Source organism: Camelus dromedarius, chromosome 18 (assembly GCF_036321535.1).
Source record: "Camelus dromedarius isolate mCamDro1 chromosome 18, mCamDro1.pat, whole genome shotgun sequence".
Lineage (NCBI taxonomy): Eukaryota > Metazoa > Chordata > Mammalia > Artiodactyla > Camelidae > Camelus > Camelus dromedarius.
This window is the reverse complement of record NC_087453.1, coordinates 41,869,071-41,894,808: the sequence shown is the minus strand read 5'-3', so window position 1 is coordinate 41,894,808 and position 25,738 is coordinate 41,869,071. Positions and strand designations below refer to the sequence as shown.

Here is a 25,738-nt window from a genome sequence, read left to right as displayed (position 1 = left end):
TTTGGCTTCCAGGATAATGACTCACTTACCAACATTAAAATAGTAAATTTCAGACTGGAAGGATTATCAAAATCATTAGAAATGGCTAATACTTGACAAATGGAAAAGAAATATATATAGTTTTTCATGCAATAACAAGGTAATGGAACCGAAGATGACAACTAACACACATTAAAGGCAAATCCGATTTCCTTGCATATCCTCTGTTCATAATGCATATGACCGTTACTTTCAGGTCATGTCTCTATCAGAACAGAGAATACAGCTTTTAGTGGGGGATTCTTGGAGGTGAATCACTTGCTGTTAATAGGTGACAAACCCCTATTTAAAAAAATGAGCAAACTGCAAACTGTCAACCTTGCCTGGATGTCACGTCTTTGCATTTCTCTGCTTCCCGTCACAGCAAAACTCCCTAAAAGGGCAGTCTATGCTTCTGTTCTAGACTACCTCATCTCACAGCTCCAACTGGCTTGGGTCCTCCTGGAAGAATTCTTTTGTCGAAGGTGCCATTGACCTCACTTGGCCACGTCCAGTGGTGATTTCTCTCTTCTTATCGTACTTGGCTTCCCAGTGGCGTTTCGCAGAGTTGACCCTGCTCTTCCTGAAACACTTCCTTGCCGTGGCGGCTTCTTCTCCCCTCTTGCCGTGGCGGCTTCTTCTCCCCTCTTGCCATGGTGTCCAGGTGCCACGGTGTCCCTGCCTCATTGTCCTCTTGAGTTACATGCTCTCTCTGGTGAATCTCGGCTGGTCACAGGGTTTTAAGTAGTATTTATACGCCAGTGTGTCCCAAACCTGCCATCTCTGATCCACACCCCTCCCTAGAAATCCAGACTCATGGATCTAACTGGCTTCTTGACATCCCACAGGCTAAGAGTCCTCTCAAATTTACCGTGGCCAAAACTGAACCACTAACTCTCAGTAAAAACTGGGCTTCGTAGCCAGTCGTTCATATATCAGTAAGTGGCACCATCATTTGTGTAGTTACTGATGCTAAAAACCTAGGATTTAGCCTGGCTTTCTCTTTCCCCTGTAGCCCCTATCCAGTCCATCAGTATATCCTGTGATCTCTGCCTCTGGGACAAAACACAACGATCTATTTTATCTCTGTTTCCAGAAACTGCCGTCATTTCTTTCCTGCTCTGGTCTTCTGACTGGTCTCACTTTGTCTCTTTGGACCCATTTTCATTTGCAGGCAAGGTGAGCTTGTTAAAACAGATTGTGCCACTCCATTACTTAAAGCTGTCCACTGTCTTCTCTTTGTAGTTCTAATAAAGTCAAATCTTACACAGTTGGACATAACTTGGTACTATGGTCTCTTCCCAAAACTGGCACCACGTTCTCCCTAATCCACCAGGCTCCAGCCGCTCTGAACTTCTTTCCCCAATGACCTGACCTGACCCGCAAAACCTGGCCTTGAGGTATCTGCATTATCTGGTCCTTGCATCTGGAATGCTCCTCAGCCATTACATCACTGAGACTTCACTGTAATTACTGCTCCCTCAGGAAGTCCTCCCCAGTGGCCTGGGGCCTTCTCAGTACACCTTCCACTTTGCCTCATTTTCCCACAAGGCATTCATCACTATCTTACAGTTTTTTACTGTTTACTTTTGGAGCACCTCCCCCAGGATAGAAGCTTCAAGGAAGCAAGGCCTTTATTTTTCGCTGTTCTACTTCTGTGCCCGGAAAAGTGGCTGGGTCAGAGCAAGCCCCTGGTACGTGTTTGTCAAATTGCAGTTTGAGGAATATGATCTACAACTTTGAACTAATCTGATCCAGCAGTCAGAACAGTTGGATTATGCTGGTTTGAGACTGTGTTTTTTTTCATGACATGGGAGAAAGGCCTGCAGAGTTGTGTAATTGAAGTTGAAGCTGGGATTCTACTAAATGAAAAAGAAAAAGTTTTTTTTTTTTTTTGGGAGGGGGAGAATAACAGCAGGTCAAAAGGACGCTAATGACCAGAACTGCATCTTGGATTTCTCCGCACTTGGGTCAGGGAGGCAGAGTGGACACACACTGTATGTTGACACCGGCCAAGATCAGAGATGAATCCTGCCATTGGACTGTGCGCCAGCAGGCCCACTTGGAGGGGCAAGAGGAGCCTGTCAGGGGTGCACTTAGGAATCTTCTTTGCACTGAGAGGCTGCCCTATTGTGGCGATGACGCTGTCTGTCCGAGAGGTGGAGAAGAGGGCTTGCAGTCTACCACCCTCTCCTAGCAGGCAGGGTGATCCCAAATCCAAAAAGAAGCTGCCTGTGCTCAACTGATTAAAGGAAAAGATATGAATAAATAAAACACAGGCAGATGTGTGTGCGTGTATGTATGTGTATACCTCTGTGTGTGTGTGTGTGTGTGTGTGTGTATGTGTACAAACAGGGGTGGGAGAAATATAGGTCGACAAAGACAGCTTGGGACAGAGCAGTGAGTGAATAAAATCTGTGAAACCACAATATTCGGAGAATGGCCTCAGCTGTCAGCAGTTAGCTGAGTAATATTTATCAGCCCCAAACAGTGAAAAACAGTGACAGCTTTTCACATAAATTTCATCTTCCAGGGGTAGAATGATGTGGTGGTTGGGAGCTGGGGTGGGGGAAAGGTGTGGGAAACAACAGTTTGCTGCGTCAGAAATTCATTCCACTGCCAGGACTACATTTCAGCAAAGGGGACCAGCTGACCCAGTGGCAGGTACACAAGGTCCTCGCTGCCTTGCTTCAATGCCTTCTCTGATTGGCCTTCTTCAGTTCCATCTTCCAAGTTAATAATAAAAGCATTCAGTTCTCCAGCAAAAGCTCCAAGGTTAATGTAGGAAGTTTTCAGCGAAAACCTATCACACTACCTGGTTTATTTCCAACAGTTCAGCGCACGGCCTAGGACGTGCCTGGTACGTTAGCAGAGCCCACAATTTTTAAAAATTCCCCATCCAGGTGGCTCATTAGAACTGGGAGAGTGGCTTGGAAAATACATGGAAGAGGGATATTTTTATTTTGTTGGTTGTCTTGATAACTGCAAAACTGTGAGAATCATTTTTTTAAAGGAGAGCTTGCCTGACTACAAAAAGGAGGGGGAAGAGGAGATAAATCTAAGGCGATGACAATCTCTTTCCTTAAGTGCTATTTTATTAAAAAATGTTCCATTTATAATCCACAGTAGAGGATCTCTAAGTGTTCCGTTGTCCCCCCTGTTCCCCAGTGGGCAGAGGTGGCGTCAGGAAGGCTTCGGGTCTCACTGAGCTCTGTGTGTGAGGCAGTCAGGCCCGGTCACATTCATCATCATCTACAACATACACAGAAATGACCAGGAGCACAGATCTTCAAAATTTAAAGCAAAACAGTACAGGACACTCCATTCGTAGTGGAAGGAAAGCCTCTGATATATTTCCTTTACATGTTTTTTTTTCTATTTCACTTTTCCTCCCAGACTAAATCTGCTGGATTTAACCTGCCCTAAGCCAGCCACCTCTGACTTGGTACTTCCAAGCTCTGCCCCTCCAGCGCAGGGCATCGCTAAGCAAACTGCCATCATGGGGGAGAAAGTGGACCTGGTGATTAGACAAGAGAGGGTACCCACTGACTGAGGCCCTGACACTCGTCATGAACGGAGTCGGTGCCTTCCTGAGGGAGACCTGAATGAACACGGACCTTAACCTGGTGAAAAGGCACACACATTTTTCAGAACAGAGCACCAAGTAAAGCCACTGTTCACCTCTGTGGATGAGGCCTAGGAGACCCCTCAAAAGAAATCTGAGCCCACCTGCTTCTTGGCTCTGCCCTTCCATCTCGTCCATGCTTTGCTTTTCCTCTGGACCGTTCTCATCTTTCAAGAAAACCACAGAGGGAAAAAAAAAATACATCAAGTCAATGTGTGAAATATCTCTTTATGGCTAATATGCAGCACTGAAATTAATTGCAACCAATGTAGCATGACTCCCCATAAAGCAAGGCTGAAAGAAGAATCAGAGGCATGAAACAGACAAATCACCTACGTAAATAGGTGCATTTATCCTCGCCCCTTCTCATGTGATTTGCCTGGTGGGATGTTGAACTGCAGTAAACAAAATTCACTCAGCAGTTCTCGGAACAGCTCTCTCTTACATAGCATTTCCCAAAATGCAATACAGATTTTACCCCCAACCTGCTTTCCCTCAACTCAAGCAAGATGAACAGTGTAAGGAAGCTTGGTTGATTACCTTCCTCAGCCCTTTGTCTTCCTGTGTGACATAGGTTGCAAAAAAAATCTATTTTTATTGAATTTTCTTTTTACAATTTTTACACATTTGCTTACATTATATACAGGACAGTCTAGCATACCTATGCTAGGAAATAGTTTGCCTTAAACAGATGATGCTGGTCAAGTTTATGCCACAGTCCATAACTCCTTGAAAAATAAATAACAGGGCAGGTGCAATGGTGGCTATATACTAGAAACTAGCTAAAATTTTCCTTTGGCTTTAAATGTATAATATACATCTGAGGATTTATATGTAGGAAAAAAATAAACTTTTCAAAGGCAAATAAAGGCATACTTTTATAACTCATTGCTGGCAAGGTTTCCAAATCTCTTTTTGTTTGGAAAAAAATTTTTTTAAATGATACATTTATATAAAGACACAGGAACAAAATATAAAACACGCAGTAAAGTACAGAAAACAGAGAAGCAGAAGTTACTGGCATATATTATTATGGGTTAAAGATGGCCAGAGATCTTTTATTTCTCAAGAAGGAGAATCTATTTCCCTGTTCCTTAAATTCAGCCTGGTTCTGTGACTTGTTTAGACCAGTGAAATGTGGAAGTGATGTTCTGGGCCTTCCAAGCCAAGGCCTCAGAGGACCGGCAGCTTCCACTTTTTTTCCCTCTGGGAAGCCAGCCTCCATGCTAGAGAGACACTCAGACTAGCCTCCCAAACGGAGAGAGGCCCATGGAGGGAGAAGCACAGAGGACCAGGCATGTGGCTGAAGCCTTCTGGCACCTTCCAACCCGGCCCCGCTGCCAGCCCAGCCCCAGCCAACTGATGACCTCAGCCAAGGCCACAAGGAGCAGAAGAATCACCCGGCTGGACCCTTTGCTTGTGTTGCTTGTCTTCTGAGGGGGAGGTGATTAGTTTCTTCATTGACTTCCACTTGGAGGAGGTACGGGGGATTGAACCCAGGACCTTCTGGGTGCTGAGCATGCGCTCTACCACTGAGCTATACCGTTCCCACCCCGGCTGAGCCCTTTGCAAAGTCCTGAGTCTCAGACCAGCTCGGACCACTTAACCTTGTTGTGCTTGAGTGCTCTGACCCGCCATCTGCTACCACTACCAGCTCTTAATCCAGAGGCGAGAGGCTGGGGAAACCTCCCCAGAGGAGGATGCAGCCAGTGCGGCTGAAACAGAGACCTCAGAAGCAATAGGGAAAACGGGGACACCTTCCACCACGAAGCTCTGAAAAACAACCTACTGAAGGGAGGTGCAGACGGGGAAACATTTAGAATTCACCTGAATGAAAGAAAAAGCTTATAATAGAAATGCAAAAATCAATCAGTCATCAGTCAGCAACAGTGGTACCCGGACTGGGAGGGATGCTATAACGAGCCAACATGTAAGTATGTGTATCCAGTTCCCTTTGCCCACCTCTGTGCCATGTGTCATGGGGGACACAGAATAACTTTTAATATAACAATCTGGAGTGGCTCAGCAGCTCCTTAAATCCAAAGTTCTCAGTGGCGTATTGACAAGGAAGGACTGCATGACAGTCTGGCACTTTCTCTGCTCAGGCTCGCAGAGGATGTGAAGGTACTGGCTTCGGCCGTCGGCAGCAAATAGCCATCATTACAGCTCCTGCTCCCTTAACAAGCCAAGTTGGTGCAGGAGCACGTGTCAAAAACATAAGTCAGTACTTCCCTCCTCCTCCTACCAAATGCATTCAGACCCAAGCAGGAAAAATCTGCCGGCTTTCCTGTCCCTCCCATAGACAGACCTTTTAACACAAATTTCACAGTAGGCTTGAAGTCTTCAGTGACAGGCTGCTTTTAAAATTAGTTTAGTTACCATATCTCCTACAGAGTCGGGGTAAAAAGCTTTCTTGTGAAGAGGGGAAGGTAAGAAGGGAAAGAGAAAGAACAATGAAGTCCCAGGAAGGGGAGGAATTGGTTCCAGTCGTTCTAAATACATGAAAAGGAAATTCATGATCAGGCCAAATGCAGCTTTACAATAATAACCACCAGTCAGGCTCTTTACCTGATCTACTGCTGCAGAGTTTTTGCCCTTAACCCACGTGCCTGCCATCCTGGTCGCTAACACTCGAGTGGCACGGTCTCTCTCCCACTTTGAATCTTGGTTGTGCTGTGTTCTCCTTGCAGTATTTCTGCCCTTGGGAAGCACATTCAAGAAACGCTTGGCATGTTTATCACGGAGTAAATGCATCCTAGAAGAATGCTGGATTTGCCATTTGAGTAACAGGCCCTCAAATGAAAAGGTTCAGGTATATTGCCTTCATCAATTTCCAAAGACAGTGCATCCTTGAATCCAGCAGGGGGAACCAGTGTAGAAGTCTTGCTTTGAAAGCCCAGCTTATGCATTCTCCAGCAATTAGATTAGCATTCATTTCACTCTTTTAGAAGGATAGTTTGGCTGGCTTAATAACTTATTCATCTGTTTAAATACCTCAAATGGGTGAGTTCCTCTTCTTTAATTTCTTAGAGAAGAAGGTAATTAGGTTTATTTATTTATTTATTTTTTAAGTGGAGGTACTGCGGATTGAACCCAGGAACTTCTGCATGCTAGGCAGGCACTCTACCACGGAGCCATCCCCTCCCCCCGCAAATGGGTGTGTTCTTGGTGAAATAGTGGGCTTCCTCTGGTGGGAAAGACAAAAATCCCGTTATGTAGTTACCTGTAAGTATTTGATAAGGACAGTCTTTCTTTTTATCAGCCTTTTTTGTATAGCTATCTTCACAGGAAGCACAGAAACGATAAAAAGTTAAGTAGAGCGGCGAATGTAAACTTGTGGTTTTTAGAAGGGATTTAAAAGGCTTACAATAAATGTGAAGAAATACAGGGAAGTGCCTGGTTATTTTGTGAGCTTAAAAAGTGTCACACAGAAGCTAAATTCTCTCAGTTAATATACCTACAGGAGCCCATATTTACTTCAGATAATAAATTTCCGTATCATTCATGCTGACTGTCACATAATACTACCTTCCTATGGCAAAAAGTACAGTGATCTGGGAGAATTCCAATGGTTGAATCATTTTTGTTTCTCCAATATTAGGACCCTGCCCTCCATCTTTTTTTTTTTAACCTATATTTATTGAGCTCATACTATACGCAAGGATATTTCCAGAGTTTTACAGAAATAAAAATAAAAATAAAAACAGAAAATTAAAAAAATAATAAAGTGACTTTCTGTAAGTGGAAGGGATGCTCCATTGATTGGACGATGGTGAAGATTCAGTCCATGTTTAAATCTACATGGAAGAGTTTTATATAAGGCCAAAACCTCAATGTCATGGCTATAAATTTCGGCTATCCTGAAATTTTCATTCCTTTGTGAGCTATGCATGGGAATGAGAGAGAAAGGGGAGGAAAATCAGGCAAATCCATCCTTGCTCCCTGGGAAACCACCTGCCATGTATTGGCTGCTGGTGTACTATTAGCTTTTCTTATAAAGGCCCAAGACTTCTGGACATGGACAAAGCACAGGCAATTCAAATACAGTGGTTTGGTTATTGGTCCCAATTCTTCAGTTCCCTGTAATGGCTTATATATCTCAGTGTTCTTCCATTGATGTTGGACTTGACCAAGTGATGTGCTTTGGCCAATGAAATGTTGTGAACACAATAGGAGCAAAGAGCTTGAACATGTTGCATAAGTGGACTTGGTGCTTGCGCTTCTGACATTTGCAGAGACCAAAGATGTCTCTGCAGCTGCTGGTTTAAAAAAGATGAGAGATACCTGGAGCAGACTTGACCCAAGTCACAGCCTTGAGCCAAGCCCAGGCAACTCACAGCTTAAAACAAAACTGTCTTGCTGAGCCCAGCCTACATCCGCTGAACCACAGTCTGCTTGTAAGCCTGTGAGCATGAGAATAAACTTTTTCGTTCCAAGGCTCTGCATTATGGGGTGATTTGTTACACAGTATTATTGTGACAATAGCTGATTGATACAAATGGCATATTACTTTTTCCAGGTCAGGAAGACTCAAAGTTATTTTTTTTTAACTCAGCACTCTTTTATTTATAAGAAATACAGTCTTTAATTCTGTTTCTTGCCACCCAGCTATATTCTCCTCTTATATATTCCCAAGCTCTCTAGAAGACATACACTCAAAAAATTAATTTAACTTATAAAAGGAATGCTTTTTAAGAGTATGTACTGCCATCAATGATGCTTATGGTTCATTTAATGGGGCTATCTGTGCAGTAGGGTAATACTAGTTAATGTTAGCTAACATTTATTGAATACTGACCATGTTTTGCTCAGTATCTAAGTGCTCTGCATAGATTATCAAATTTAATTCTCATAACAACCCAATGAGGTACATATTATTATTATCCACATTTCATGGATGGAGAAACTAAGACGCAGAGATGTTAAGTAATTTGCCTGCGATCCCACAGCTAGAAGTGATACCCAGGGGGTTTCAGCCCAGTCAGCCAGTACCAGAGCTCGCTAGTGCCTCTCTGGAAATGTAAATAACATTTGCCAGCTGGGTAAGAGAGTGAAAATAAGGGTCAGTATACACGATACGGGAAGATGATACCTAATGTAAGAATAGCTGAAGACTTAAGCTCTCATCTCATAGAAATGAATGTAGAACACTAAGAACACTGAGGAACTAGCTCTTCTAAGACTCAAGCCAGATGAATGCAGAGCTACAACTCTAAACTTTTTTACTACTAAAGATATTTTTATTTCGAAATAATTTTAAACAGTGGAAAGTTATGAGTGCAAGAAACTTCTCCCCCCTGAACCATCTGAGAGCAAGCTGGGTGTATAATCACTCCCTGAACACCCCAGTCAGCCCTGGATACTTCAGTATGTATTTTCTGCAAAGACTTCCCCCCCCATGACCGCAATGCAACCATCAAGACCAGGAGATTAGCACTGATGACGTTCCTGCCATATAAGCCACAGACCACAGTCAAGTTCTGCCAGTTTACTAAGAACAACTTTCATAGCAATCCAGGCTCGCACACTGCGTGGAGCTGTTAAACCTGTGGTCTCCCTCAGTCTGCGACTGAGACGCTCTCTTCACCTTGCCTGTGCTCTGTGGGCGGTGGGGGGCAGGTTGCCACTTCACCACTCCCCCTTCGTTGGGAATGCCTACTTTGCTCAGCCCTGCTTAACAGTTTTAGGAAGGAAGAAAGGGAAAAATAAAAGAAGGGAAGGTCAGTCCCAAACATTTAAACATTTTGTTCTGTACGTGTCATCAGCCGATTCATCTATCTTAGTAGATTTATCTTAGAAAAGAAAGTTCTTGAGTTGGCTGCCTCATTAATGAAGAGACTTATGTGTGTCTTCCAGTGCAGATAAAAGACATGAACAGCTGGGCAGCCACCCTCTGCCAGGAGCGGCCGCTGCTGCTTCCGAGGCGCCTCCCAGGCACCAGGTACTTACACCCTTAGCACCTTGTCCCCATTACCATTCATTCCTCGATGGTCCTACTGAGTCAGACTTTTATCTACATTTTCACAGATGAAGATTTCAAGGTTGTGGGAGGTCAGATAACTTCCCTGAAGCCCCACAATGAGAGGCAGAGCTCAGTCTTAAATTTCAGACTATGCCCAAGCCCGAGGTCTCTCTTGCCTTGCAGATCCCTGTGGCGTCTTCTGACCCTGGAGAGCTAAATTATAAGCCCTCTGCTGAGAAAGATGTCCCCGCATTCCTGCGGTGTCCTCAGCACACTGCACTGTGCCTGCGGTCCATTAGGGGCTCCATGAACACTTATCAAGGAATTAAGAAGGAAGCTTCATCTCCCCTAAGCAATAATTTTTGTTGTTCAAACCATATTTGAGTTCTCGATGTGGGAAAGTTATGGTGTCTATCTGAGCCTCTGCTTGAACCTCATGAAATTGTAGACTAGTTTGAAAAGGTCACGTCTCTTTGATCACAAAGAATGGTTCCTAAAATCACACATGGCGACATGTAGGGAGCATCAGTAGTCAGAGTGCGCCTGCCTTCACCACCACCCTGGTCCAGCTTCCAGTCCCCTTCTCCTGGGGTTGGGGCAGTGGTTCTTATTCTCAACCAAGAAGTCAGGCAGTTTTCTTTAAAATGTAAATCAGAACATACATGCTCCGCTCACATGCCCCAAAATGATCAGAGGCAGCGAGATGCCCTGGGCGGGGGATCCAGTCGTTCCCCTGTCCTGACTTCTTTCTAATCTCCTCCCAGTGGTCTCCATGCTGGAGGAACAGCTCACAAGGATGCCTTGTCCTCAGGTCTTTGTGCTGCCTGCCCTGCTCCCTGGAGTGATTTCCCCTAGGTCCTTCAAGTCTTTGCTCAAACATCCCCTTTTCAATCCATGCTGAACGCCCCACTTAAAATTGTAATGTCTCCCCACCTCCACCCACTCCAGCCTCATCCTGATCTATATTTTATTTTTGTCTCTTTCAATCATCTACCATCCTCTGATATGTAACTTAGGTAGGTGTAATGTTCATTGCTTATGCATATCTGTCCCTAATTGAGTGTCAGCTCCAGCAAGGCAAGGATTTGCTTCGTTGCCTGATGTCCTAAGAACCTCAAATGAACCCCTAGCAGATTCTCAATAAATATTTGTGAATTAATGAACTATGTTCATCCCTTACCTGGCCTTGCATGGCTAGTTCACAAATTAGTCAGGGAAAAAGGGAAAAATAATTTGCTAATTCCAAGATCACCAGGTTACTTGTGAAATATGAGGTTCATACATCGTGTGGGCAGAATGTTCCAAGGAAGGTGGCCCAGACACAGAGCCAGGGAGCTCGTTACATTACACCTTGTGCCATTTGTCTCCTCACTGGAGCAGTTACCTTAGAGAAGGAATCCCTTCCCCAGGCCCGTGGAAGTGGCATTTGGATGGAACTTGTTACAAGATAGTTAACCAGGCTAATGGCTTGGAAGGGGGTGGGGCATATAGCCCGTTTTGGGAAACACTGAGCAGCGCTCTCCTGGCCCCCAGGGCTAGTTCTGCTAGAAGTGAACTGAAGTAGGACTACCACCAAGCCCCATTCACAGAGCATGTGTAAGACCCATGGCTGATCTCAATTGCAGGACAGAGAAGACCACCATCTTGGTCCTCTCTCTCTCTCTGAGAGTGTTCCCAAACAGCACATTTGTGCCCATAGTGGGAAGAGGAGATAATTAAGCCTGTTACTTTTTAAAGCATATGTGATGTTAAGGGAGACCTCAATGTGGCACATGTTCAAAGCAAGGAAGCCCATGAGACTACAGCACGCAACTGTCCCTTCCACATATTTTGTATGACGATAAGGAGAGTGCCGGGTGTGCAATAAGAAATCAACAAATACCTGCTAAAGGACTGAACTTGACCGCATTTCCACAACGCAGGTATGACCCTGGCATGCCAAAGCTTTCCATGGCATACCCTGGTATAAAAATAGCACGAGGAAATGCGCCAGAGAGCTATTTTCAATATCACACACACCCTCTTAATAGATAACATATGGTTCTCCCAGATGGCATGTTAATACAAATACTTTTACTCCGATACGGTTAGTTTTTAATCCAAGGATTTCCAAGTACTTTACAAACACTATTCATCAGAACAGTCTTCCCTGGGGAAGTTGCAATGCCTCACAGAGACACAAAGCACAATCATTAACTATGAAGGAATGACAATAATAAGAAACATATTAATGTGGCTTTTTTTTTTTTTTAAGAATAGGAAACCAACAAATGGGAATTAAGCAACTTTCCCATAATCTTCCAATAAATTCGTGGTACAACTGGGGTTAGAAATCGATTTAGGCTGGTGCTTCTGGCTATAAATTACACAGGTTTTCAGGTATGAATCACCTGGTGTCTACATCATAACTGGGAAAATTATGACCACAATGAAGCTTAGCATGACAGTGGGATTCTTTCACTTTCTCTCTCAAACACAACAACAATTGCACTTCTTGGTTAACTTTAAGCCCTCAGGTTACATTTGCTTCCAAAAGTCACATTTCCCTGTATTGTCATTTATAAGTTTCTGAATTAAGATAACTGGTGTGCCTACACATTTTGTTTAAAACAGGCACACATTGAGCTCTGTGCAGATGTTAAATACAGAACTGGCGAGACAAAACACTGTTTTGCTTTTTTTGCTGTTATTGAAGAATATAAAGTATATAAAGATGGTCTTTGAATAGAAGAATCATTCTATGAATTCTGTATCGTGAATTAATGTTTGTTGAGCACCTACAAAGTTCAAGATGGTGGAAAGGGAATAAATTAGGTTATTCGAAAAACAAAAGACTTTCCCTTTGGGAGTTGACAAAAGAAAGATGGGTGGGATGGTTTCCTGAGATGCACCTGCCTGCACAAGGTGAAATTGAATCTAGAGACAATTATCCAGAGAGAAATGTAAAATTTTATCTCATATACATAGATCTGAGTAAATGTTGGGTATTTGAGCTGAATTAAGTGGGAAATATCTGAATAAGTGCTTCCATTCTCTGCTTTGTCCCCATTGCTTCTGGGGAAATCACTGATCGAAGATGTACATGAGCTGAGTGCAAGTGTCCCTTGGGGAGGTCGCAGTATAAATACATGTACATTTGAAGTTGCATGAGGTCCACATTGCTGTGGGAAGTAAAAACCTTCATTTTCATGTTTTTATTCTTTTCCTCCTTTAAAATAGTTGCTCCTTCAGTGTTGAAACATACTATTTTAAGAGGTAAAGATAAAAATTTTAAGATGCTGATTTGGAATTTTGAGCTTTAGGGTGAAAGCAATGCATGGGTTTTCCATAACTCAACATGAACTTTTTATAAATGTGCCTTCACTCAAAAATAATCCTACAGAGGATAAAATTTGATGATCACTCCTAAGTTTACTACCAACGATAAAAGCAACAGTGCCTTATATATATATTTTATCTCACTTTAAAAATGGCAGAATTCTAGTAATGGTATTAACCAAATATTTACTTAATGGCTGTTAAGCTAATTAATGACACAAAATGGGATGTGTCTGAGCAGAGATGTGCTGTAAATGACAACTAGATCTCAGCAGTCTTCAGGAGGGGACCGTCACCATTCTTCTCTACTCAGGACAGAGGTAAATTTGGAGATTCCTCTAACTTAAGTAGAAATCTCTTGAGATTCCCCTCTATGCAAGGTAGAGAGGCTTAGATTCCTCCAAGTAGAGGGGAAACCAGACCATTATCTCTACCCTACGCAGAGAGAAAGTTAGAGTTTCTTCTCACCATGGTTGAGAGGAATCCCTACATTTCTCCCTACAAAATTTAGAGATTTATCTCCACACTGGGGAGAAAAAACTTGAGATTCCTCTCTCCTCACAGCACACAAAACATAAAATGTCTCATTAACAATTTTTGTATTGATTGCATTGTCAAAAGCACACTACTTTGGGTATATTGGGATCAATAAAATATAGAGTTAAAATTAATGTTGCCTGTTTCTCCTTACTTTTTTTTTTTTTTTAAAAAGATTGCTTCTGAAAATTAAAAAAAACTTTCTCAAAATTAAAAAAAAATAAAAATTACATACACATTTGTGACTCAAGTTCTGTTTCTCTTGGCTGGTGCTACTCTAGAGGTAACTAGTGAAGGAAAGAGCCATGGAGAGGAGCCCAAGTGGGGCAGACAGACTGTAGCTGAAGCCGTCAAATCCTCACTGTCGTCCCTTGGCATCCACCTCTGATCTCTGCACACTCTTGTGGCTGTGGCTTCTCCTCGTGAACACCGGGGGCACTCTGCCAGAGGGCTTTATCCAGTCTCAGCAGGATCCTTGCCCTGTGCAGCCAGTTCAGAAGCAGTCTTCAACCAATGATGGATAGAAGCAGGTGATTAACCCCTGCCTCGTGCCCCTGAGTGGGACAACCTGGAGTCATCCCACCTCGTCTCTCCGAGTTCTCCTGCAGGACCCAGCCCTGTACTTGTCTCCTTCCCTTCCCTGTCTCACTTGCCTACGTCCCTCCTGATGCTTCCTGGAATCACTCCCCAGATCAACTGCTTGCCCTTGAATCCTCGTCTTCGGGTGGGCTTCTAGGGAACCTGACCTAAGACACTTTTAAACTGAATAATTACACAAACATAGTGTCCTCAATCATAAGTCCTGGTGGAGGGAAGTATAGTTACAAGGAGGTCTCTAAGAAGGTCATCAGAGGTGGGGCTTCCCTGTGGAAAGGGTATTTGAGCTGACAAGTTAAGACATTTATTATGTGAAATTAATCAGTAGAAATTAATAAGGCAAAAAGGAAAAGATGGATGTGTTTCAGTCGGGCTGATGAGCATGTCCAAAGGTGCTTATGTCAGAGAGACAGTGGCATCTTTGAAGACTGGGGGGTGCCCCATGCGGCTGGAGTGCAGATGCTGAGGGCCACGAGCGGGGCCTAAATGAGAGGTATCCAGGCAAACGGAGTGGGATGAACTAAAGGGAGGGGGGATGTTTCAAAGGCTGGGGAACAGGGCCTCAATGTGAGAATGAGCATGTGTGTCTGGGGGTCACAGTGGTTTAGCCCTGCTGGAGTACTGATGGCGAGGGGGATGGAGCACGGGGAGAAGCCAGATGAAGGATGAGCCACCATGTTACCAAGGGCTTTGTACCTTTTGCTAAGGAGGGAGATGCTTCCATGGAGGGCAGTAGGGAGCCATGGAAGGCTTCTCTCTCACATGCCTGCTTTGTGGGGCATGTCCTGATGGGGGCCGGAGGCACAGATAAATGACCCACGTGGAATGGACTGAAATTCTCCTGACAAGAGATGATGGAAGTCTGAGATAAAGGGGTGGGAGGTGAAGAGGGAGAACGGGGTGGATGGAGGAGATATTCAAGGGCAAAGCCGACTGGCTTTGGTGAGTAGTCAGAGGTGTGAAGGGTGAAGAGTGGTTCGAGCCTCTGTGGTAAGAGCTCTAAATCACCCCAGCAACACTCATAACCACTTGCTGTACAGATGTGATAAAAATTCTGTTTTACAGGTGAAGAAGTCGTGTTTGGAGAGTTTAAATAGCTCTTCTAAAGGTCCTATAGCTAGGGAGTGGAAACAGGATTTGAGCCTTAGTCATCTGCTTCCAAGCAAAATCTTTGAATCACCTGCTATAATGCTTCCTGGAGTCTCACCCAAGCATCTGGCCTGGGAAAACCGGAGACTGGGGAGCTATACTGAGCCTAGGGAGAAAGGGATGTGTTGGTTTAAGGTGCCCATGAGGTATGCAGTAGAGATGTTCCAGTAGAAAGGAAGGGAAGCCAAGGAGATGGAGAGACAAAATAGCCCGGTAGAAATCCTTCTAAAATAATATGCAGACAATGTGTATAAGACTTTTTAAAAAAGCAGTCATTTTTTTAATATAGTTATGCTACGTGCTGAAATTCCTGGTTAGCTTTATGTTTTGTTTCTTTGTTTTTCTCTTGTGATCTTACCTGGGTTGTATGTTTGGACTGATGTTCTGAAATAGTTGCTTCTACTATCTGTTCCTTTTACGTCACAAATAGGAGCACATCCTCCTGCAAGCCCTCCAGGCCAGCCTAAGCAAAGGGGGAACTCGAGCCTCTTTTATCTCATTTCTGCATATATTCTGTGGATTCCAGACCGATGGTAATTTCTCCTTTTCCTACATGTGTCCAATATCTTCCTGTTTTCTTTTCCATCAAACCATGCTTTAAAAAGGCATCAGCTGTCATTTTCAATTTGGTGTAAATTACTTTTATCAGTAATTAACCCATCACTGCTCCCAAGTCTATGGAAAACACTCTAATTATCTAGTATTCCTAAGTATAACACTAGTGCGATAATCACTACACTGAGCATCAAGGCCTCCTGGTCTTGAACTTAAATACCCCCAAATTACTATTAAGCATATTCCAAAAAGAGTTATTGGGGTCTTACTTTACTTTGAACAAATAAAATTCTATGTATTTTTTTCCCTGTACATTCTCTTCCAAATGGTATCTCTAGCTCCCCTGTGCCAGGGCAGTACCAGTTGGAAATGGATCATTTCCTTGAGGTGGTTCTTAACAGCCCCCTGAAATAATTAGTCAGCAGCCTCAAGGACTAGGCAAAAACCGTCCAGAGTGGCTGATGTGATTTCAGGCAAGTCAACGTAAGTATCAGAAGCCACATCAAAAGACAAATAGGAACATGCGTTTCTTCTCTCCTGGTGGCAGAGTAAGCCACAGACAATGAAGCGTTGCCAGTATGTACGATGCTACAGACATAAAAGGGCACATGAACGTCTAGCTGCACAGTGATCTGGCATGTGCTTTGTTCTTTCTGCCAAAGTGGTCAATTTGCAGAAGTCTGCCCTTATCTAATGCCCTTTTTGGGATAATTCTAAAGGAATTCCAGCTGTCTCCTCTCCACAGAAATATGTTTGGTAAAAACATACATCGGACAGCCTTCTGAAAAATGAGGATAGAAACCTCTGGAAGTGATTGCATGCATTCAAAATGGGAATCGGTCTGCCTAGCAGCCACTGGTGTCTTCCCTCCCATGGGTTCTAGGGACGGTCATTTAATATGGACGCCTCCTCCCACGTAAACAAATGCAACCTCATAGGAGGCTGTGGCTGCAGCAGGGAGCACCAGGCGGAAACAGTTTGATGGGAGAGGGATGATGGAATACTGCCCCCTGGGAGGATCACAGGAGAACACACTCCCAACAACAGCTTGAGAAAGGTTTTTAGGACTTTCTATCTTCCTGGCAGTTTGCTTATGAGAATGAATTGCACTACATCTCCCAGTTCGCATTACAAATGTCAGATGATTCTGGACTTGGTGGAACCAATTTCCCTATTTTATCCCAGAAGATTTGTACCTTCTAGAAGTGTCAAAACGGCCTTGAGTTTTTAACACTTGTGCTGTAAATGTTTCCTTCAGAAAACCCCCAAATAACAGTATTGCAATGAAGGCTGCCTTGTGCCTGAAAATGTCAATCAAAAAACATATCAAATTAGATGAAAAACCTTCTGATCACATGACAATGTCTGGACAAATACTCAAATGTAGGCATACACCATTTGACCCATTCAAACAAATGGCAAGTGACTAATTTTCTCCAAAACTGGCTATTCAATTTATGATTGGAATAATTTACAGGAACAAGTAATTACAGAAAGAAACATCATGCATTCCAAAATGAAAGATGACCCTTCAAAGCCCGTCCTATTAAAACTAATTAAATTAGGATTTCGGTCAGTTTTAATTACAACTAATAAAAAATCCTACAAGGTAACCTTGAAGAGGGGTAAACAAAGACTTCAGATTGTAGTTGTTGTGATTAAGAAGCAGAGACACATACCCGGTTCCTTAAACAGCTTTCTTTACGACAAACTCTGTCACTCTTGCAAGGGTTTGCCAAGTTTTCATGTATAGTTTTCAGACAGAACCTCAATTCAGCAATTTTGCAGTGCTACCAGTTTGGACGCAGTAGTAAAATAAGAAAGCAGCACAAATCTGTGGCTCTCTAAAACATTAAATACGATGGACAGCTTTTAATTTCTCCCTTTAGTTTTCTTTTTTCTTTTTGCTTCTTCTTGTATGAACTCATTAATCTCATTTTCATGTTAACACATTATCTTTCGTTGACTTGTGGGCTAAGTAATACATTTTTACTACTACCTTGGTAAAATTAAAATGTAGACTTTTTTTTCTCCCCTCCAAAGAATTATCATCCAGGGATTTTGATTCCAGTAACTGATAAAGATACAGGATTTTTTTTTTTTTTGGCATGTTCAATGTTGTTCATGAGGCACGCTGATGTTGGAGAAAACAGCAAAGACACGAAAGTTAAATTGTGAGACTGGATTATTTTTCCCCATTAAAAGGCAGATCTGACACAAATTCCCTAAATGCCGCCATGGCCGTAGAAAGTCTTTGTGGTTCCAATATTTAGCGAGCAGTAAGGAACACTTACTGGAAGTCTATACATTCTTCACTCTGCTTCTTGGAGAATGTTATTGTTACTCACGTGATGGATACGAACGAAAAATGAGTTCTCTGAGAGACCATAACCCTGCCGGTCCATAATTCTTTTCTGACAGCACCACATTCATCATTTTAGGGACTTAATTTTTGAACCTGTTTCTGGCTCCCTGAAGGAACGAGACAAATCCTATGTAAAACGTATCCAACCTGAAAAGAAGACTCTCAGCTCTTTACCTCAAGCAAGATAAATGAGAGACACGGAAAAGAGACTCCGTCATCATGGCTGGGGGCGGGGGTGGGGGAATGTGGAGAAGCACATCTAAATATTTCCCAAGGACGTGATGAACATCTGACTGTGATTATTTTGGAGCAGGGTCAGCAAACTCCAGCCCACAGGCCTGTTTCAATACAGCCTGCACGCTAAGAGCAGTTTTTTATATTTTTTAAAAGGTTGTAATAAAAACAAAGAAAAATACACGACAGAGACCATATGCAGCATGGGAAGCCCAAAATATTTCCCATCTGGTCCTTTACAGAAGTGTGCTGACTCCTGTTTTAGAGCAACCTGATGAAATGGTGGGTGATGACTCAGCCCACAAAACCACACATCTGAACGTTCGCTTTGTGGAGGGACGTTCACCCATGTGGCAGGAGAATTGGCTTGACCCGGTATTAAGATAACCTCCCACCACCTCCAGTCCACCAAAGACAACACTTTCTATAACACAGCAAAGTCCCTGTCTCTGATGTCTTCTCACTGGCTCCAAGACCTCAGATGGACTGGGAAATGACTTTTGAACACACATAAGTTTAGGCCATAAGAAGATTTAATATTTGAGGGAGTCCCAAACAATCCAAGGACAGAGACCCCGGTGGGATGCAGGAAGTCTTGGAATGGGAAGCTAGACAGCCATTTGGGATTGTGGTGGTTCTAAAAACAGGCCCACAAATTCTTAGATTCTTGTCCCTTCAAGAGGTGGAGCTTAACTGGCCTCCCATTGAGTGTGTGCTGGATGCAGGGACTTGCTTGTAATGAAAAGAACACAGGGGGAGTGGTGGTACTTCACTTCTGAGATTAGGTTATAAAAGGACTGTCACTTCTTGTCTTGAGTGTGTTCTCATCCTCTTGGGTCACTTGCTCTGCAGGAAGCCAGCTTCCTGAAGATAGGACATGAACCGGTATCCTCATACTATGAGGATACAGATCAGCTTATGGAGAGGTCCATGTGGTGAGGAACTGAGGTCTCTGGCCAACAGTCAGCATGAAAATGCTCAGAGTCACGTCCCCAAGAGAGAGTGTGTGGGGGAAGTTGTGGTGAATATATGGGAGCTCTGAGCTGTGTAGATGCCATAGATATTATGTTACAAAGGTCTATCCCACCTTCAATCAGCTGTGGGTGGGAAGGACCCACCAGAGGTTGAGTCCATGTTAATGTATTTGTGCCCTCCTCCTTTTGCTGTCTACTTTTACCTTCATAGACGGCAGCTCTTCCTGAGCCAGCCCAGTCCAAATCCTTCCTCTTTTATGGAAGCTGACACTTAGTTTCTAAGTCCATAACAGTAGATTTCCTTCCAAGAAATCCCAGTATTGCTACCTTCCAGCAATTTAAGCTGCTCCCCACAGCACTGTCCTCCCTTCCTCCTGCCTCCCCTCCATACTTACTTCCCTTTTCTTCTTCTTCACGGTCCCTTCTCTACACACTCCCTCTCCCCTCTGCTCTGTGCACTTTGGGACATCGCTGCCAGCAGAGAACATTCCAACCTGCCTCCCTCCCACCCCCATCTCCCACACCTTTAGCTCAAAGAGCCATGGATGTGAAATGGCATTCCTCCTGAGCTGACCTAGTTTTAGGAACAGTACCCATTGACATGTGGCATCAAAATGTGTAAAGGTTGGCTTGGCAATCAGTTGTTTCCCATTTATTGGACACTTAATATGACTTAGTGTGATATTGTGATATAGTGAGAAATATTTATTTGGTCTTCATCTCAAGTTCTTGGCACAGACCTCCTAAAACCCCTGAGTAATTTCCTGAGTGACAGAGGTGATAGGAACAATTTTTGTTATCCATGATAAACAATACTTGAGCTTATGCTAGTGAGGTGACCCTTGGTGGAATTCCAGATAGATTTAGGATGGAGGCTGACTGCAAGAGGATGCAACTATGTGATTAGAGGGTTCAAACTTTCATCCTCACCCCCAACCTCTGGGGAGGGGAGAGGGGCTAGAGATTGAGTTGATCACCAGTGGCCAACGATTTAATCAGAGATGCCAACATAAGGGGACCTCCACAGAAACCCCAAACAGTGAGGCCTGGACAGCTTCCACGCTGGTGAACACATCCATGTGCTAGGAGGTGGCACACACGAGCTCCACAGAAGCTCCTGTGTTTGGGACCCTCTGGACCTTCCCCATGTTCCTCTTCATTCATATCCTTTATAATAAACTGGTAATAGTAAATAAACTGTTTTCCCTGGGTTCTGTGCACTATTTTAGCAAATTATCAAACCCAAGGAGAGGGTTGTGAGGATCTCCTTAATTTCAGCTGGTCAGTCAGAAGCAGGGGTGGACTGGAGCTGCAGTGGGCATGTAAGGTGGGGGTAGTCTTGTGGGACTGAGGCCTTAGCCTGTGGAGTCTGATCCTAACTGCAGGTAGATGGTATGAGAATTGAATTAAACTGTGGGACACCCAGCTGGTGAAGTTGGAGAGCTGGAAAATTGGTTGAGGCAAGGACAAAGCCTACACATTTGGTGTCAGAAGTGTTGTGAGTAGGAAGAGATCTTCACGGTAGGACTCAGGTACTATGCGTTATCTCCTTTCATCCTCATCCAGACGTCTGTGAGATCACACCATCCTTGCCTCACTTTTTACATAAGGCAACTGAGGTTTCCAAGTAAGAAATGTACCTAAATTCCCACTGATCAAGTGAAGTTTAGATCTTGTCTAACTACCCTAAGATTATATCCATACTCTGATTCCCACCTCCTTTTTAGTATTTGTAAAGCACCATAACAAATTCACCACTAATTAGCCCCAGCCTGAAATGACCTTTCACCTCCCAAAGATCTTTGTTCATAAGGATAACAGAAATTGCTCTGGGCTACATGTAGCTGTTGCCAAGTAACCACAGGTGTGGTATTCTGGGGGCTATTCTCTGCCCAGGAAAAGGAGGATTTCTAAACCTAAATTATGCACAGGGCAGGCAGTCCTAGAAAAGAAAGAGATTAAGAGGTGTCCGGTAACTGTAACTACTACATTCTGCTTTGGAGAGCAATGTTTTATTACCATGTTCACAGCTCTTTTAGTCCCTAAAGAACTCTTTCAACAGTGATTTATCTTAATTTAACATTTTTTTTTTCCAGGAAAGCAAGCAGTACACTTCATTCAAGAGAAATGATTTGCAATCATGGCAAATACCACTTGTTCATTTGCTTATTCATTTGTTCATTCATTTGGTCACTTACAAATATTTACAGACTGCCTGATATTAAAAAAATATGCCATTTCTCTAAACTACTGTATGCCCTTTCACCTTTAGAGGTAAATATATATGAGATTTTATGGCTGCATTTGTGCTCACCATTTTTTTTTAAATAATGCACTGTCTGCTTTGACCAGAGTTGAGGTTTTGAGTTGAAATCTATTACTTTGAAGATGAAAAAGTGGCCAACAGCCAGTAATAATTAATAGTTCTTCAACATAAAGAACCAAGAGTGTTATATAAACTATAAAAAAAAAGACACAAACAAACAAGTACTTTCTCAGTTTATGTATGTTCCAGTTTTCAGGCTTTTTATGTCTTTTCTTGGCTGCAACTTCACTGTGAGCTCATAAGTGTTTAGGATTCTTTCTGCTGGTCCCTGTTGAAGAAATTACCAAAAGGACAGCAACAGATAAATGTCCAGGAATGTTCTACACAGAGGAAAGCAAATGTTAGAAATCTCCTTAGGGGAAGAACACACATGGCAGGGGGAAAAAAATTGACCATACTTTTTCTGGGAAACTAGCAAGACCTCCTCCATGCCCGGATATGATTCTACTGGACTGAGTCAGTTTTCAATTCTACATTCTGCCCACTTAAAAAGGCACTTTGTTTTCTGGATTTCTTATCCATCACCTGGGAGAAGTAATGCTAATAACACCAATAGTGATAACAGCTGTCATTTCTGAGTGCCCACGGCATACTCACATGTTTGACTTTGGGCTTGCTCTTTTCTGCTATGTGCTTCTAGTCCTTGCCCAAACCCAGTAAGTAAGGATTATTCTTCCTATTTCACAGATGAGAAAAATGAGGCTTCGGGGGACTTCCCACAGTCTACAGGCTTGTAAGTTGCAGAGCGGGGATTCAAACCCAGATCCGGATGCCACTCTAACCGGCACCCTTTCTGTCATGACACACTGCATGGTGCCTCTCCAGCTAACTTTGGACCAGGAAAATGTTCCCAACTTATTGTATGAAAATATGCACTGTCATATAATTAAATTTTATGCAGACTTCTATTTAAATTACCATTTAATTAAATTTCTAGGAATAGATTCAATGTGAAATCATCACTATATCTTGTTTCAGGACTTTGGTTTCATTCTTTGCCCCTGTAAACATCCTCTTTGCACACCAATAACATCCTCTGAAGGTATCTTTTGGTCATTGAGAAACGTGATGTTTTTAATCACGTTTCACAGGTCACTAGATTTTTGTGGTCAGTGAGCTGGACTGCTTCAAAACTTTCCTTCTGACACTTATTATTTGAGCATCTGACCCTGTACAGTATCAGTGAACGAGGTGAAAGGTAAGACCCCAGGATTCAGCCTCCTAAGATCGACATCTGGATTTCAAAATCCTCGTCTTAAACCCATTAAATGGGCTCTTCACATTATTTCTAAGATCTCTATTTTAACATGCATCCTGAGAAAACCTTGACCTACAGAAACAGCACTGAAGGGCACTAATTATTAAAACATGGAGCTGGTGAAGTGATTAGAAAGCCAAGCAGATGACGAGGTCCAACTTTGCCTAATGTAATCAGTGGTGGATAAGGAAATCAGCCCCAGTTGGACAGCAAGAGGGAAGCAGCTCCCCGTGGCTGCCAGTATAGAAGCCTCGGCTTCTTGAGACAAGGTTAACACGCAAGCCAAGGAATTTCCGAGTGTAAACAGAAGCTCAAATTCTGCCTCTGCCTGGGGCTGCCATTTAAAATAAAGCCACTCATAAGCGATACTTTTGGTGTTCTTTGACCCACTGTCAAACAACTTGGAAATGTAGAATGACATTTAAAAAGTGAGCATGCATCTTGTAAAAGTCCGATTCCATGCTGCCTTCCAACTCACTCTCTCTTAGACCAACAGCACCGTTCACTTTCTCGACGTGTCCCACTCTTATTGGGCAAGGGACGTCTTCCCACAAGTGTGCTTCCCATGGACACACCCCTGCCCCCACAGCCAGTCATGGCACGGCTGCACTTCCATTGCCTTTATTTCCCCTTCTGATGTTTCACCACTTCTCCCACCACATTGATTTTCATTTTCTCTATCTTTGCTCCGTTCACCTTCACGTGAACTTGCATGTGCTCCTTTCTCATCCTTAGCATTGATCTCTCGTTGGAGACACCTTATCTCCCGCGTCTCTCCACACCTCCAGCGCTCCAGGTGGGACTGTAAGCAGTGTCAACACTCCTCTGAAAATTCACATTGATCTTTCATAATGAAGTGAGAGTGGAAAGACGGGGACTGATAACAAAGTATATTATGAGTCATAAAATTATGTTCTCTTGGCTCTTACTGTCTATCTTAGAAAATGAAGACACAATTCCTTAATCAATAGTATTTCCTGACCATGGACTATGGTAGAATGCCCATCATTCATTCCTCCCCTGGTAGTTCCCCAGTTTTCTTCTGGGAAACCCCTCCACCTCTGCTTTAGGTCCACAAGTTTCAAGCATAATTGACCTCCCCTTTCCCCAGTCCGTTTCGCTCCCAAGTTGTAACCTGGGTCTAGTCAGGGCATTGCACGTCCCTGGAAACCGTGATTGACCCAAGACTGGCCAATCAGAGGCAATAAAACTCGGCTCCAGATCTTTTGTTGGAGCTCTTGAGAAGGAAGTACAACTTCTTTACTGGGGTTGATGAGAGGCTAGCTGGAGGCCACCTTTACCCAGTAAGAGGAGGACACCTGAAACGAAGCCAACACAGAGGGCGGCAGAGTGCAGAGCTGGGGAGAGAGACCCAACCCTAACGTAACTGACTCTCTGATCCAGCACTGCCTGGACTTCTCGAACACATTTGCTTAAACACTTTGATTTGGCCTTTTGACCTTAAATCTTAAAGTCTTGGCCTAGACAAACTATGTGGTGGGTGGCTTGTGGCTCTCACACGTGATGGCACATAAAGCCACACTCTGGGAGTCTTAAAAATTCTTGACTTAGAAACATCCATGGACCGGTTTGTGCAACCTCACCTACAACTCTTATCAGTTCAGGGTCTCAGCCATGCTAAGCCTGCGCCGTCACCATCAGAAAGTGCCTACGGAGGGTGTCATTGCATGTGACGATACTTCCCTTGTAGACAATTTCAGGCTTGTCTTTCATTGTACCCCCCATTTCTTTTATATCCCCTCCCTTTGGATTTAGTGCTGTTATACCCTCCTCTAACATCAAAACTGCCTCTTAGAGAAAGAGAACAGGGCCAGTTTTTTATATACATAAAAAACTATATATATATAGTTCCTTTGACTTGGCTATGGTACCGTCTCCCATTTCCTATTACTCCTTTGATGGCACACATTCAAAATGCAAATTTTCATACACAAAGGAAGCATAACTCCTGAAATAACACTTGGTGCCGTCGAGGACTCGAAGCTCACGCTTGATTTAGTGGTGCTGCAGAGACAGCAGAGTGTGCCTCCCTGCTCAGCAAAAGCAGTAGAACTTAGAGTCAGCAAATTTCGTAGGAGAGTAATTTTGAACCAGACAGAGAAATGGTGGGTAGGTGATGGTGTAACTACTGAACGTCAGCCTTTCACAGGACTGAGGGCTTTGAGGGAGACCACCAAGGTCACATAGATTAAACCCTTTACTTGACAGAGACCAGAGACATGCTAAGGTCAGTCGGCACAGGCAGGAACCCAGAGTTCTTATTCCCCCAGCTACACCCGCTCCTGAAGCCTAAGCCCCACGATTCCATAAAACAGACACTGAGACTTCCATACTCACATCACCCTGCCTCTGCTTGCTTTCCATAGGCAGTCTCTAGTACCTTCTTCAGAATCTCATTCCACAAGATTTGAAAACTTATGTCGCATACGTATGTGTGCGCGTGAGTAGGTGTAATGGATATTGCAGCAGACTAGATTTTCAAAACATGTCTGCACCAACACATATCTCATTCCACCGTCTTTAAAAACATGACACTGACACTCTCCATCCAGAGGTGGGGGTCTGTGTTCTATCTCCTTGAACCTGGCAGGACTTGTTAACTGTCCCTTCTGATAGAACATGGTCAGAATGATACAGGATGACTTTTGAGGCTAGGCCACAGAAAATGATGTGGATTCCTACTGGCTCTGGCCCTTGACATACGCACCTTGGGAGCCCTGAATCAATGGGTAAGAAGTCAGACGGCCCTGGGGCCCCTCGTGCTGGTTGACCACACAGAGAGTGCACATCCAGCTAGAA

The 25,738-nt window shown here is 43.5% G+C and overlaps 1 protein-coding gene across 2 annotated transcripts in view; it reads right to left on the bottom strand.

The window, feature by feature from the left end:
- MACROD2 (mono-ADP ribosylhydrolase 2) overlaps positions 1-25,738 on the bottom strand; it is a 1,873,695-nt gene that overhangs the window by 88,536 nt on the left and 1,759,421 nt on the right. For both annotated transcript variants that reach the window (XM_064475896.1, XM_064475895.1), the window contains exon 12: positions 3,748-3,810. In XM_064475896.1, the coding sequence (XP_064331966.1) occupies positions 3,748-3,810 (63 nt within the window). The remainder of the gene's footprint in view (positions 1-3,747; positions 3,811-25,738) is intronic.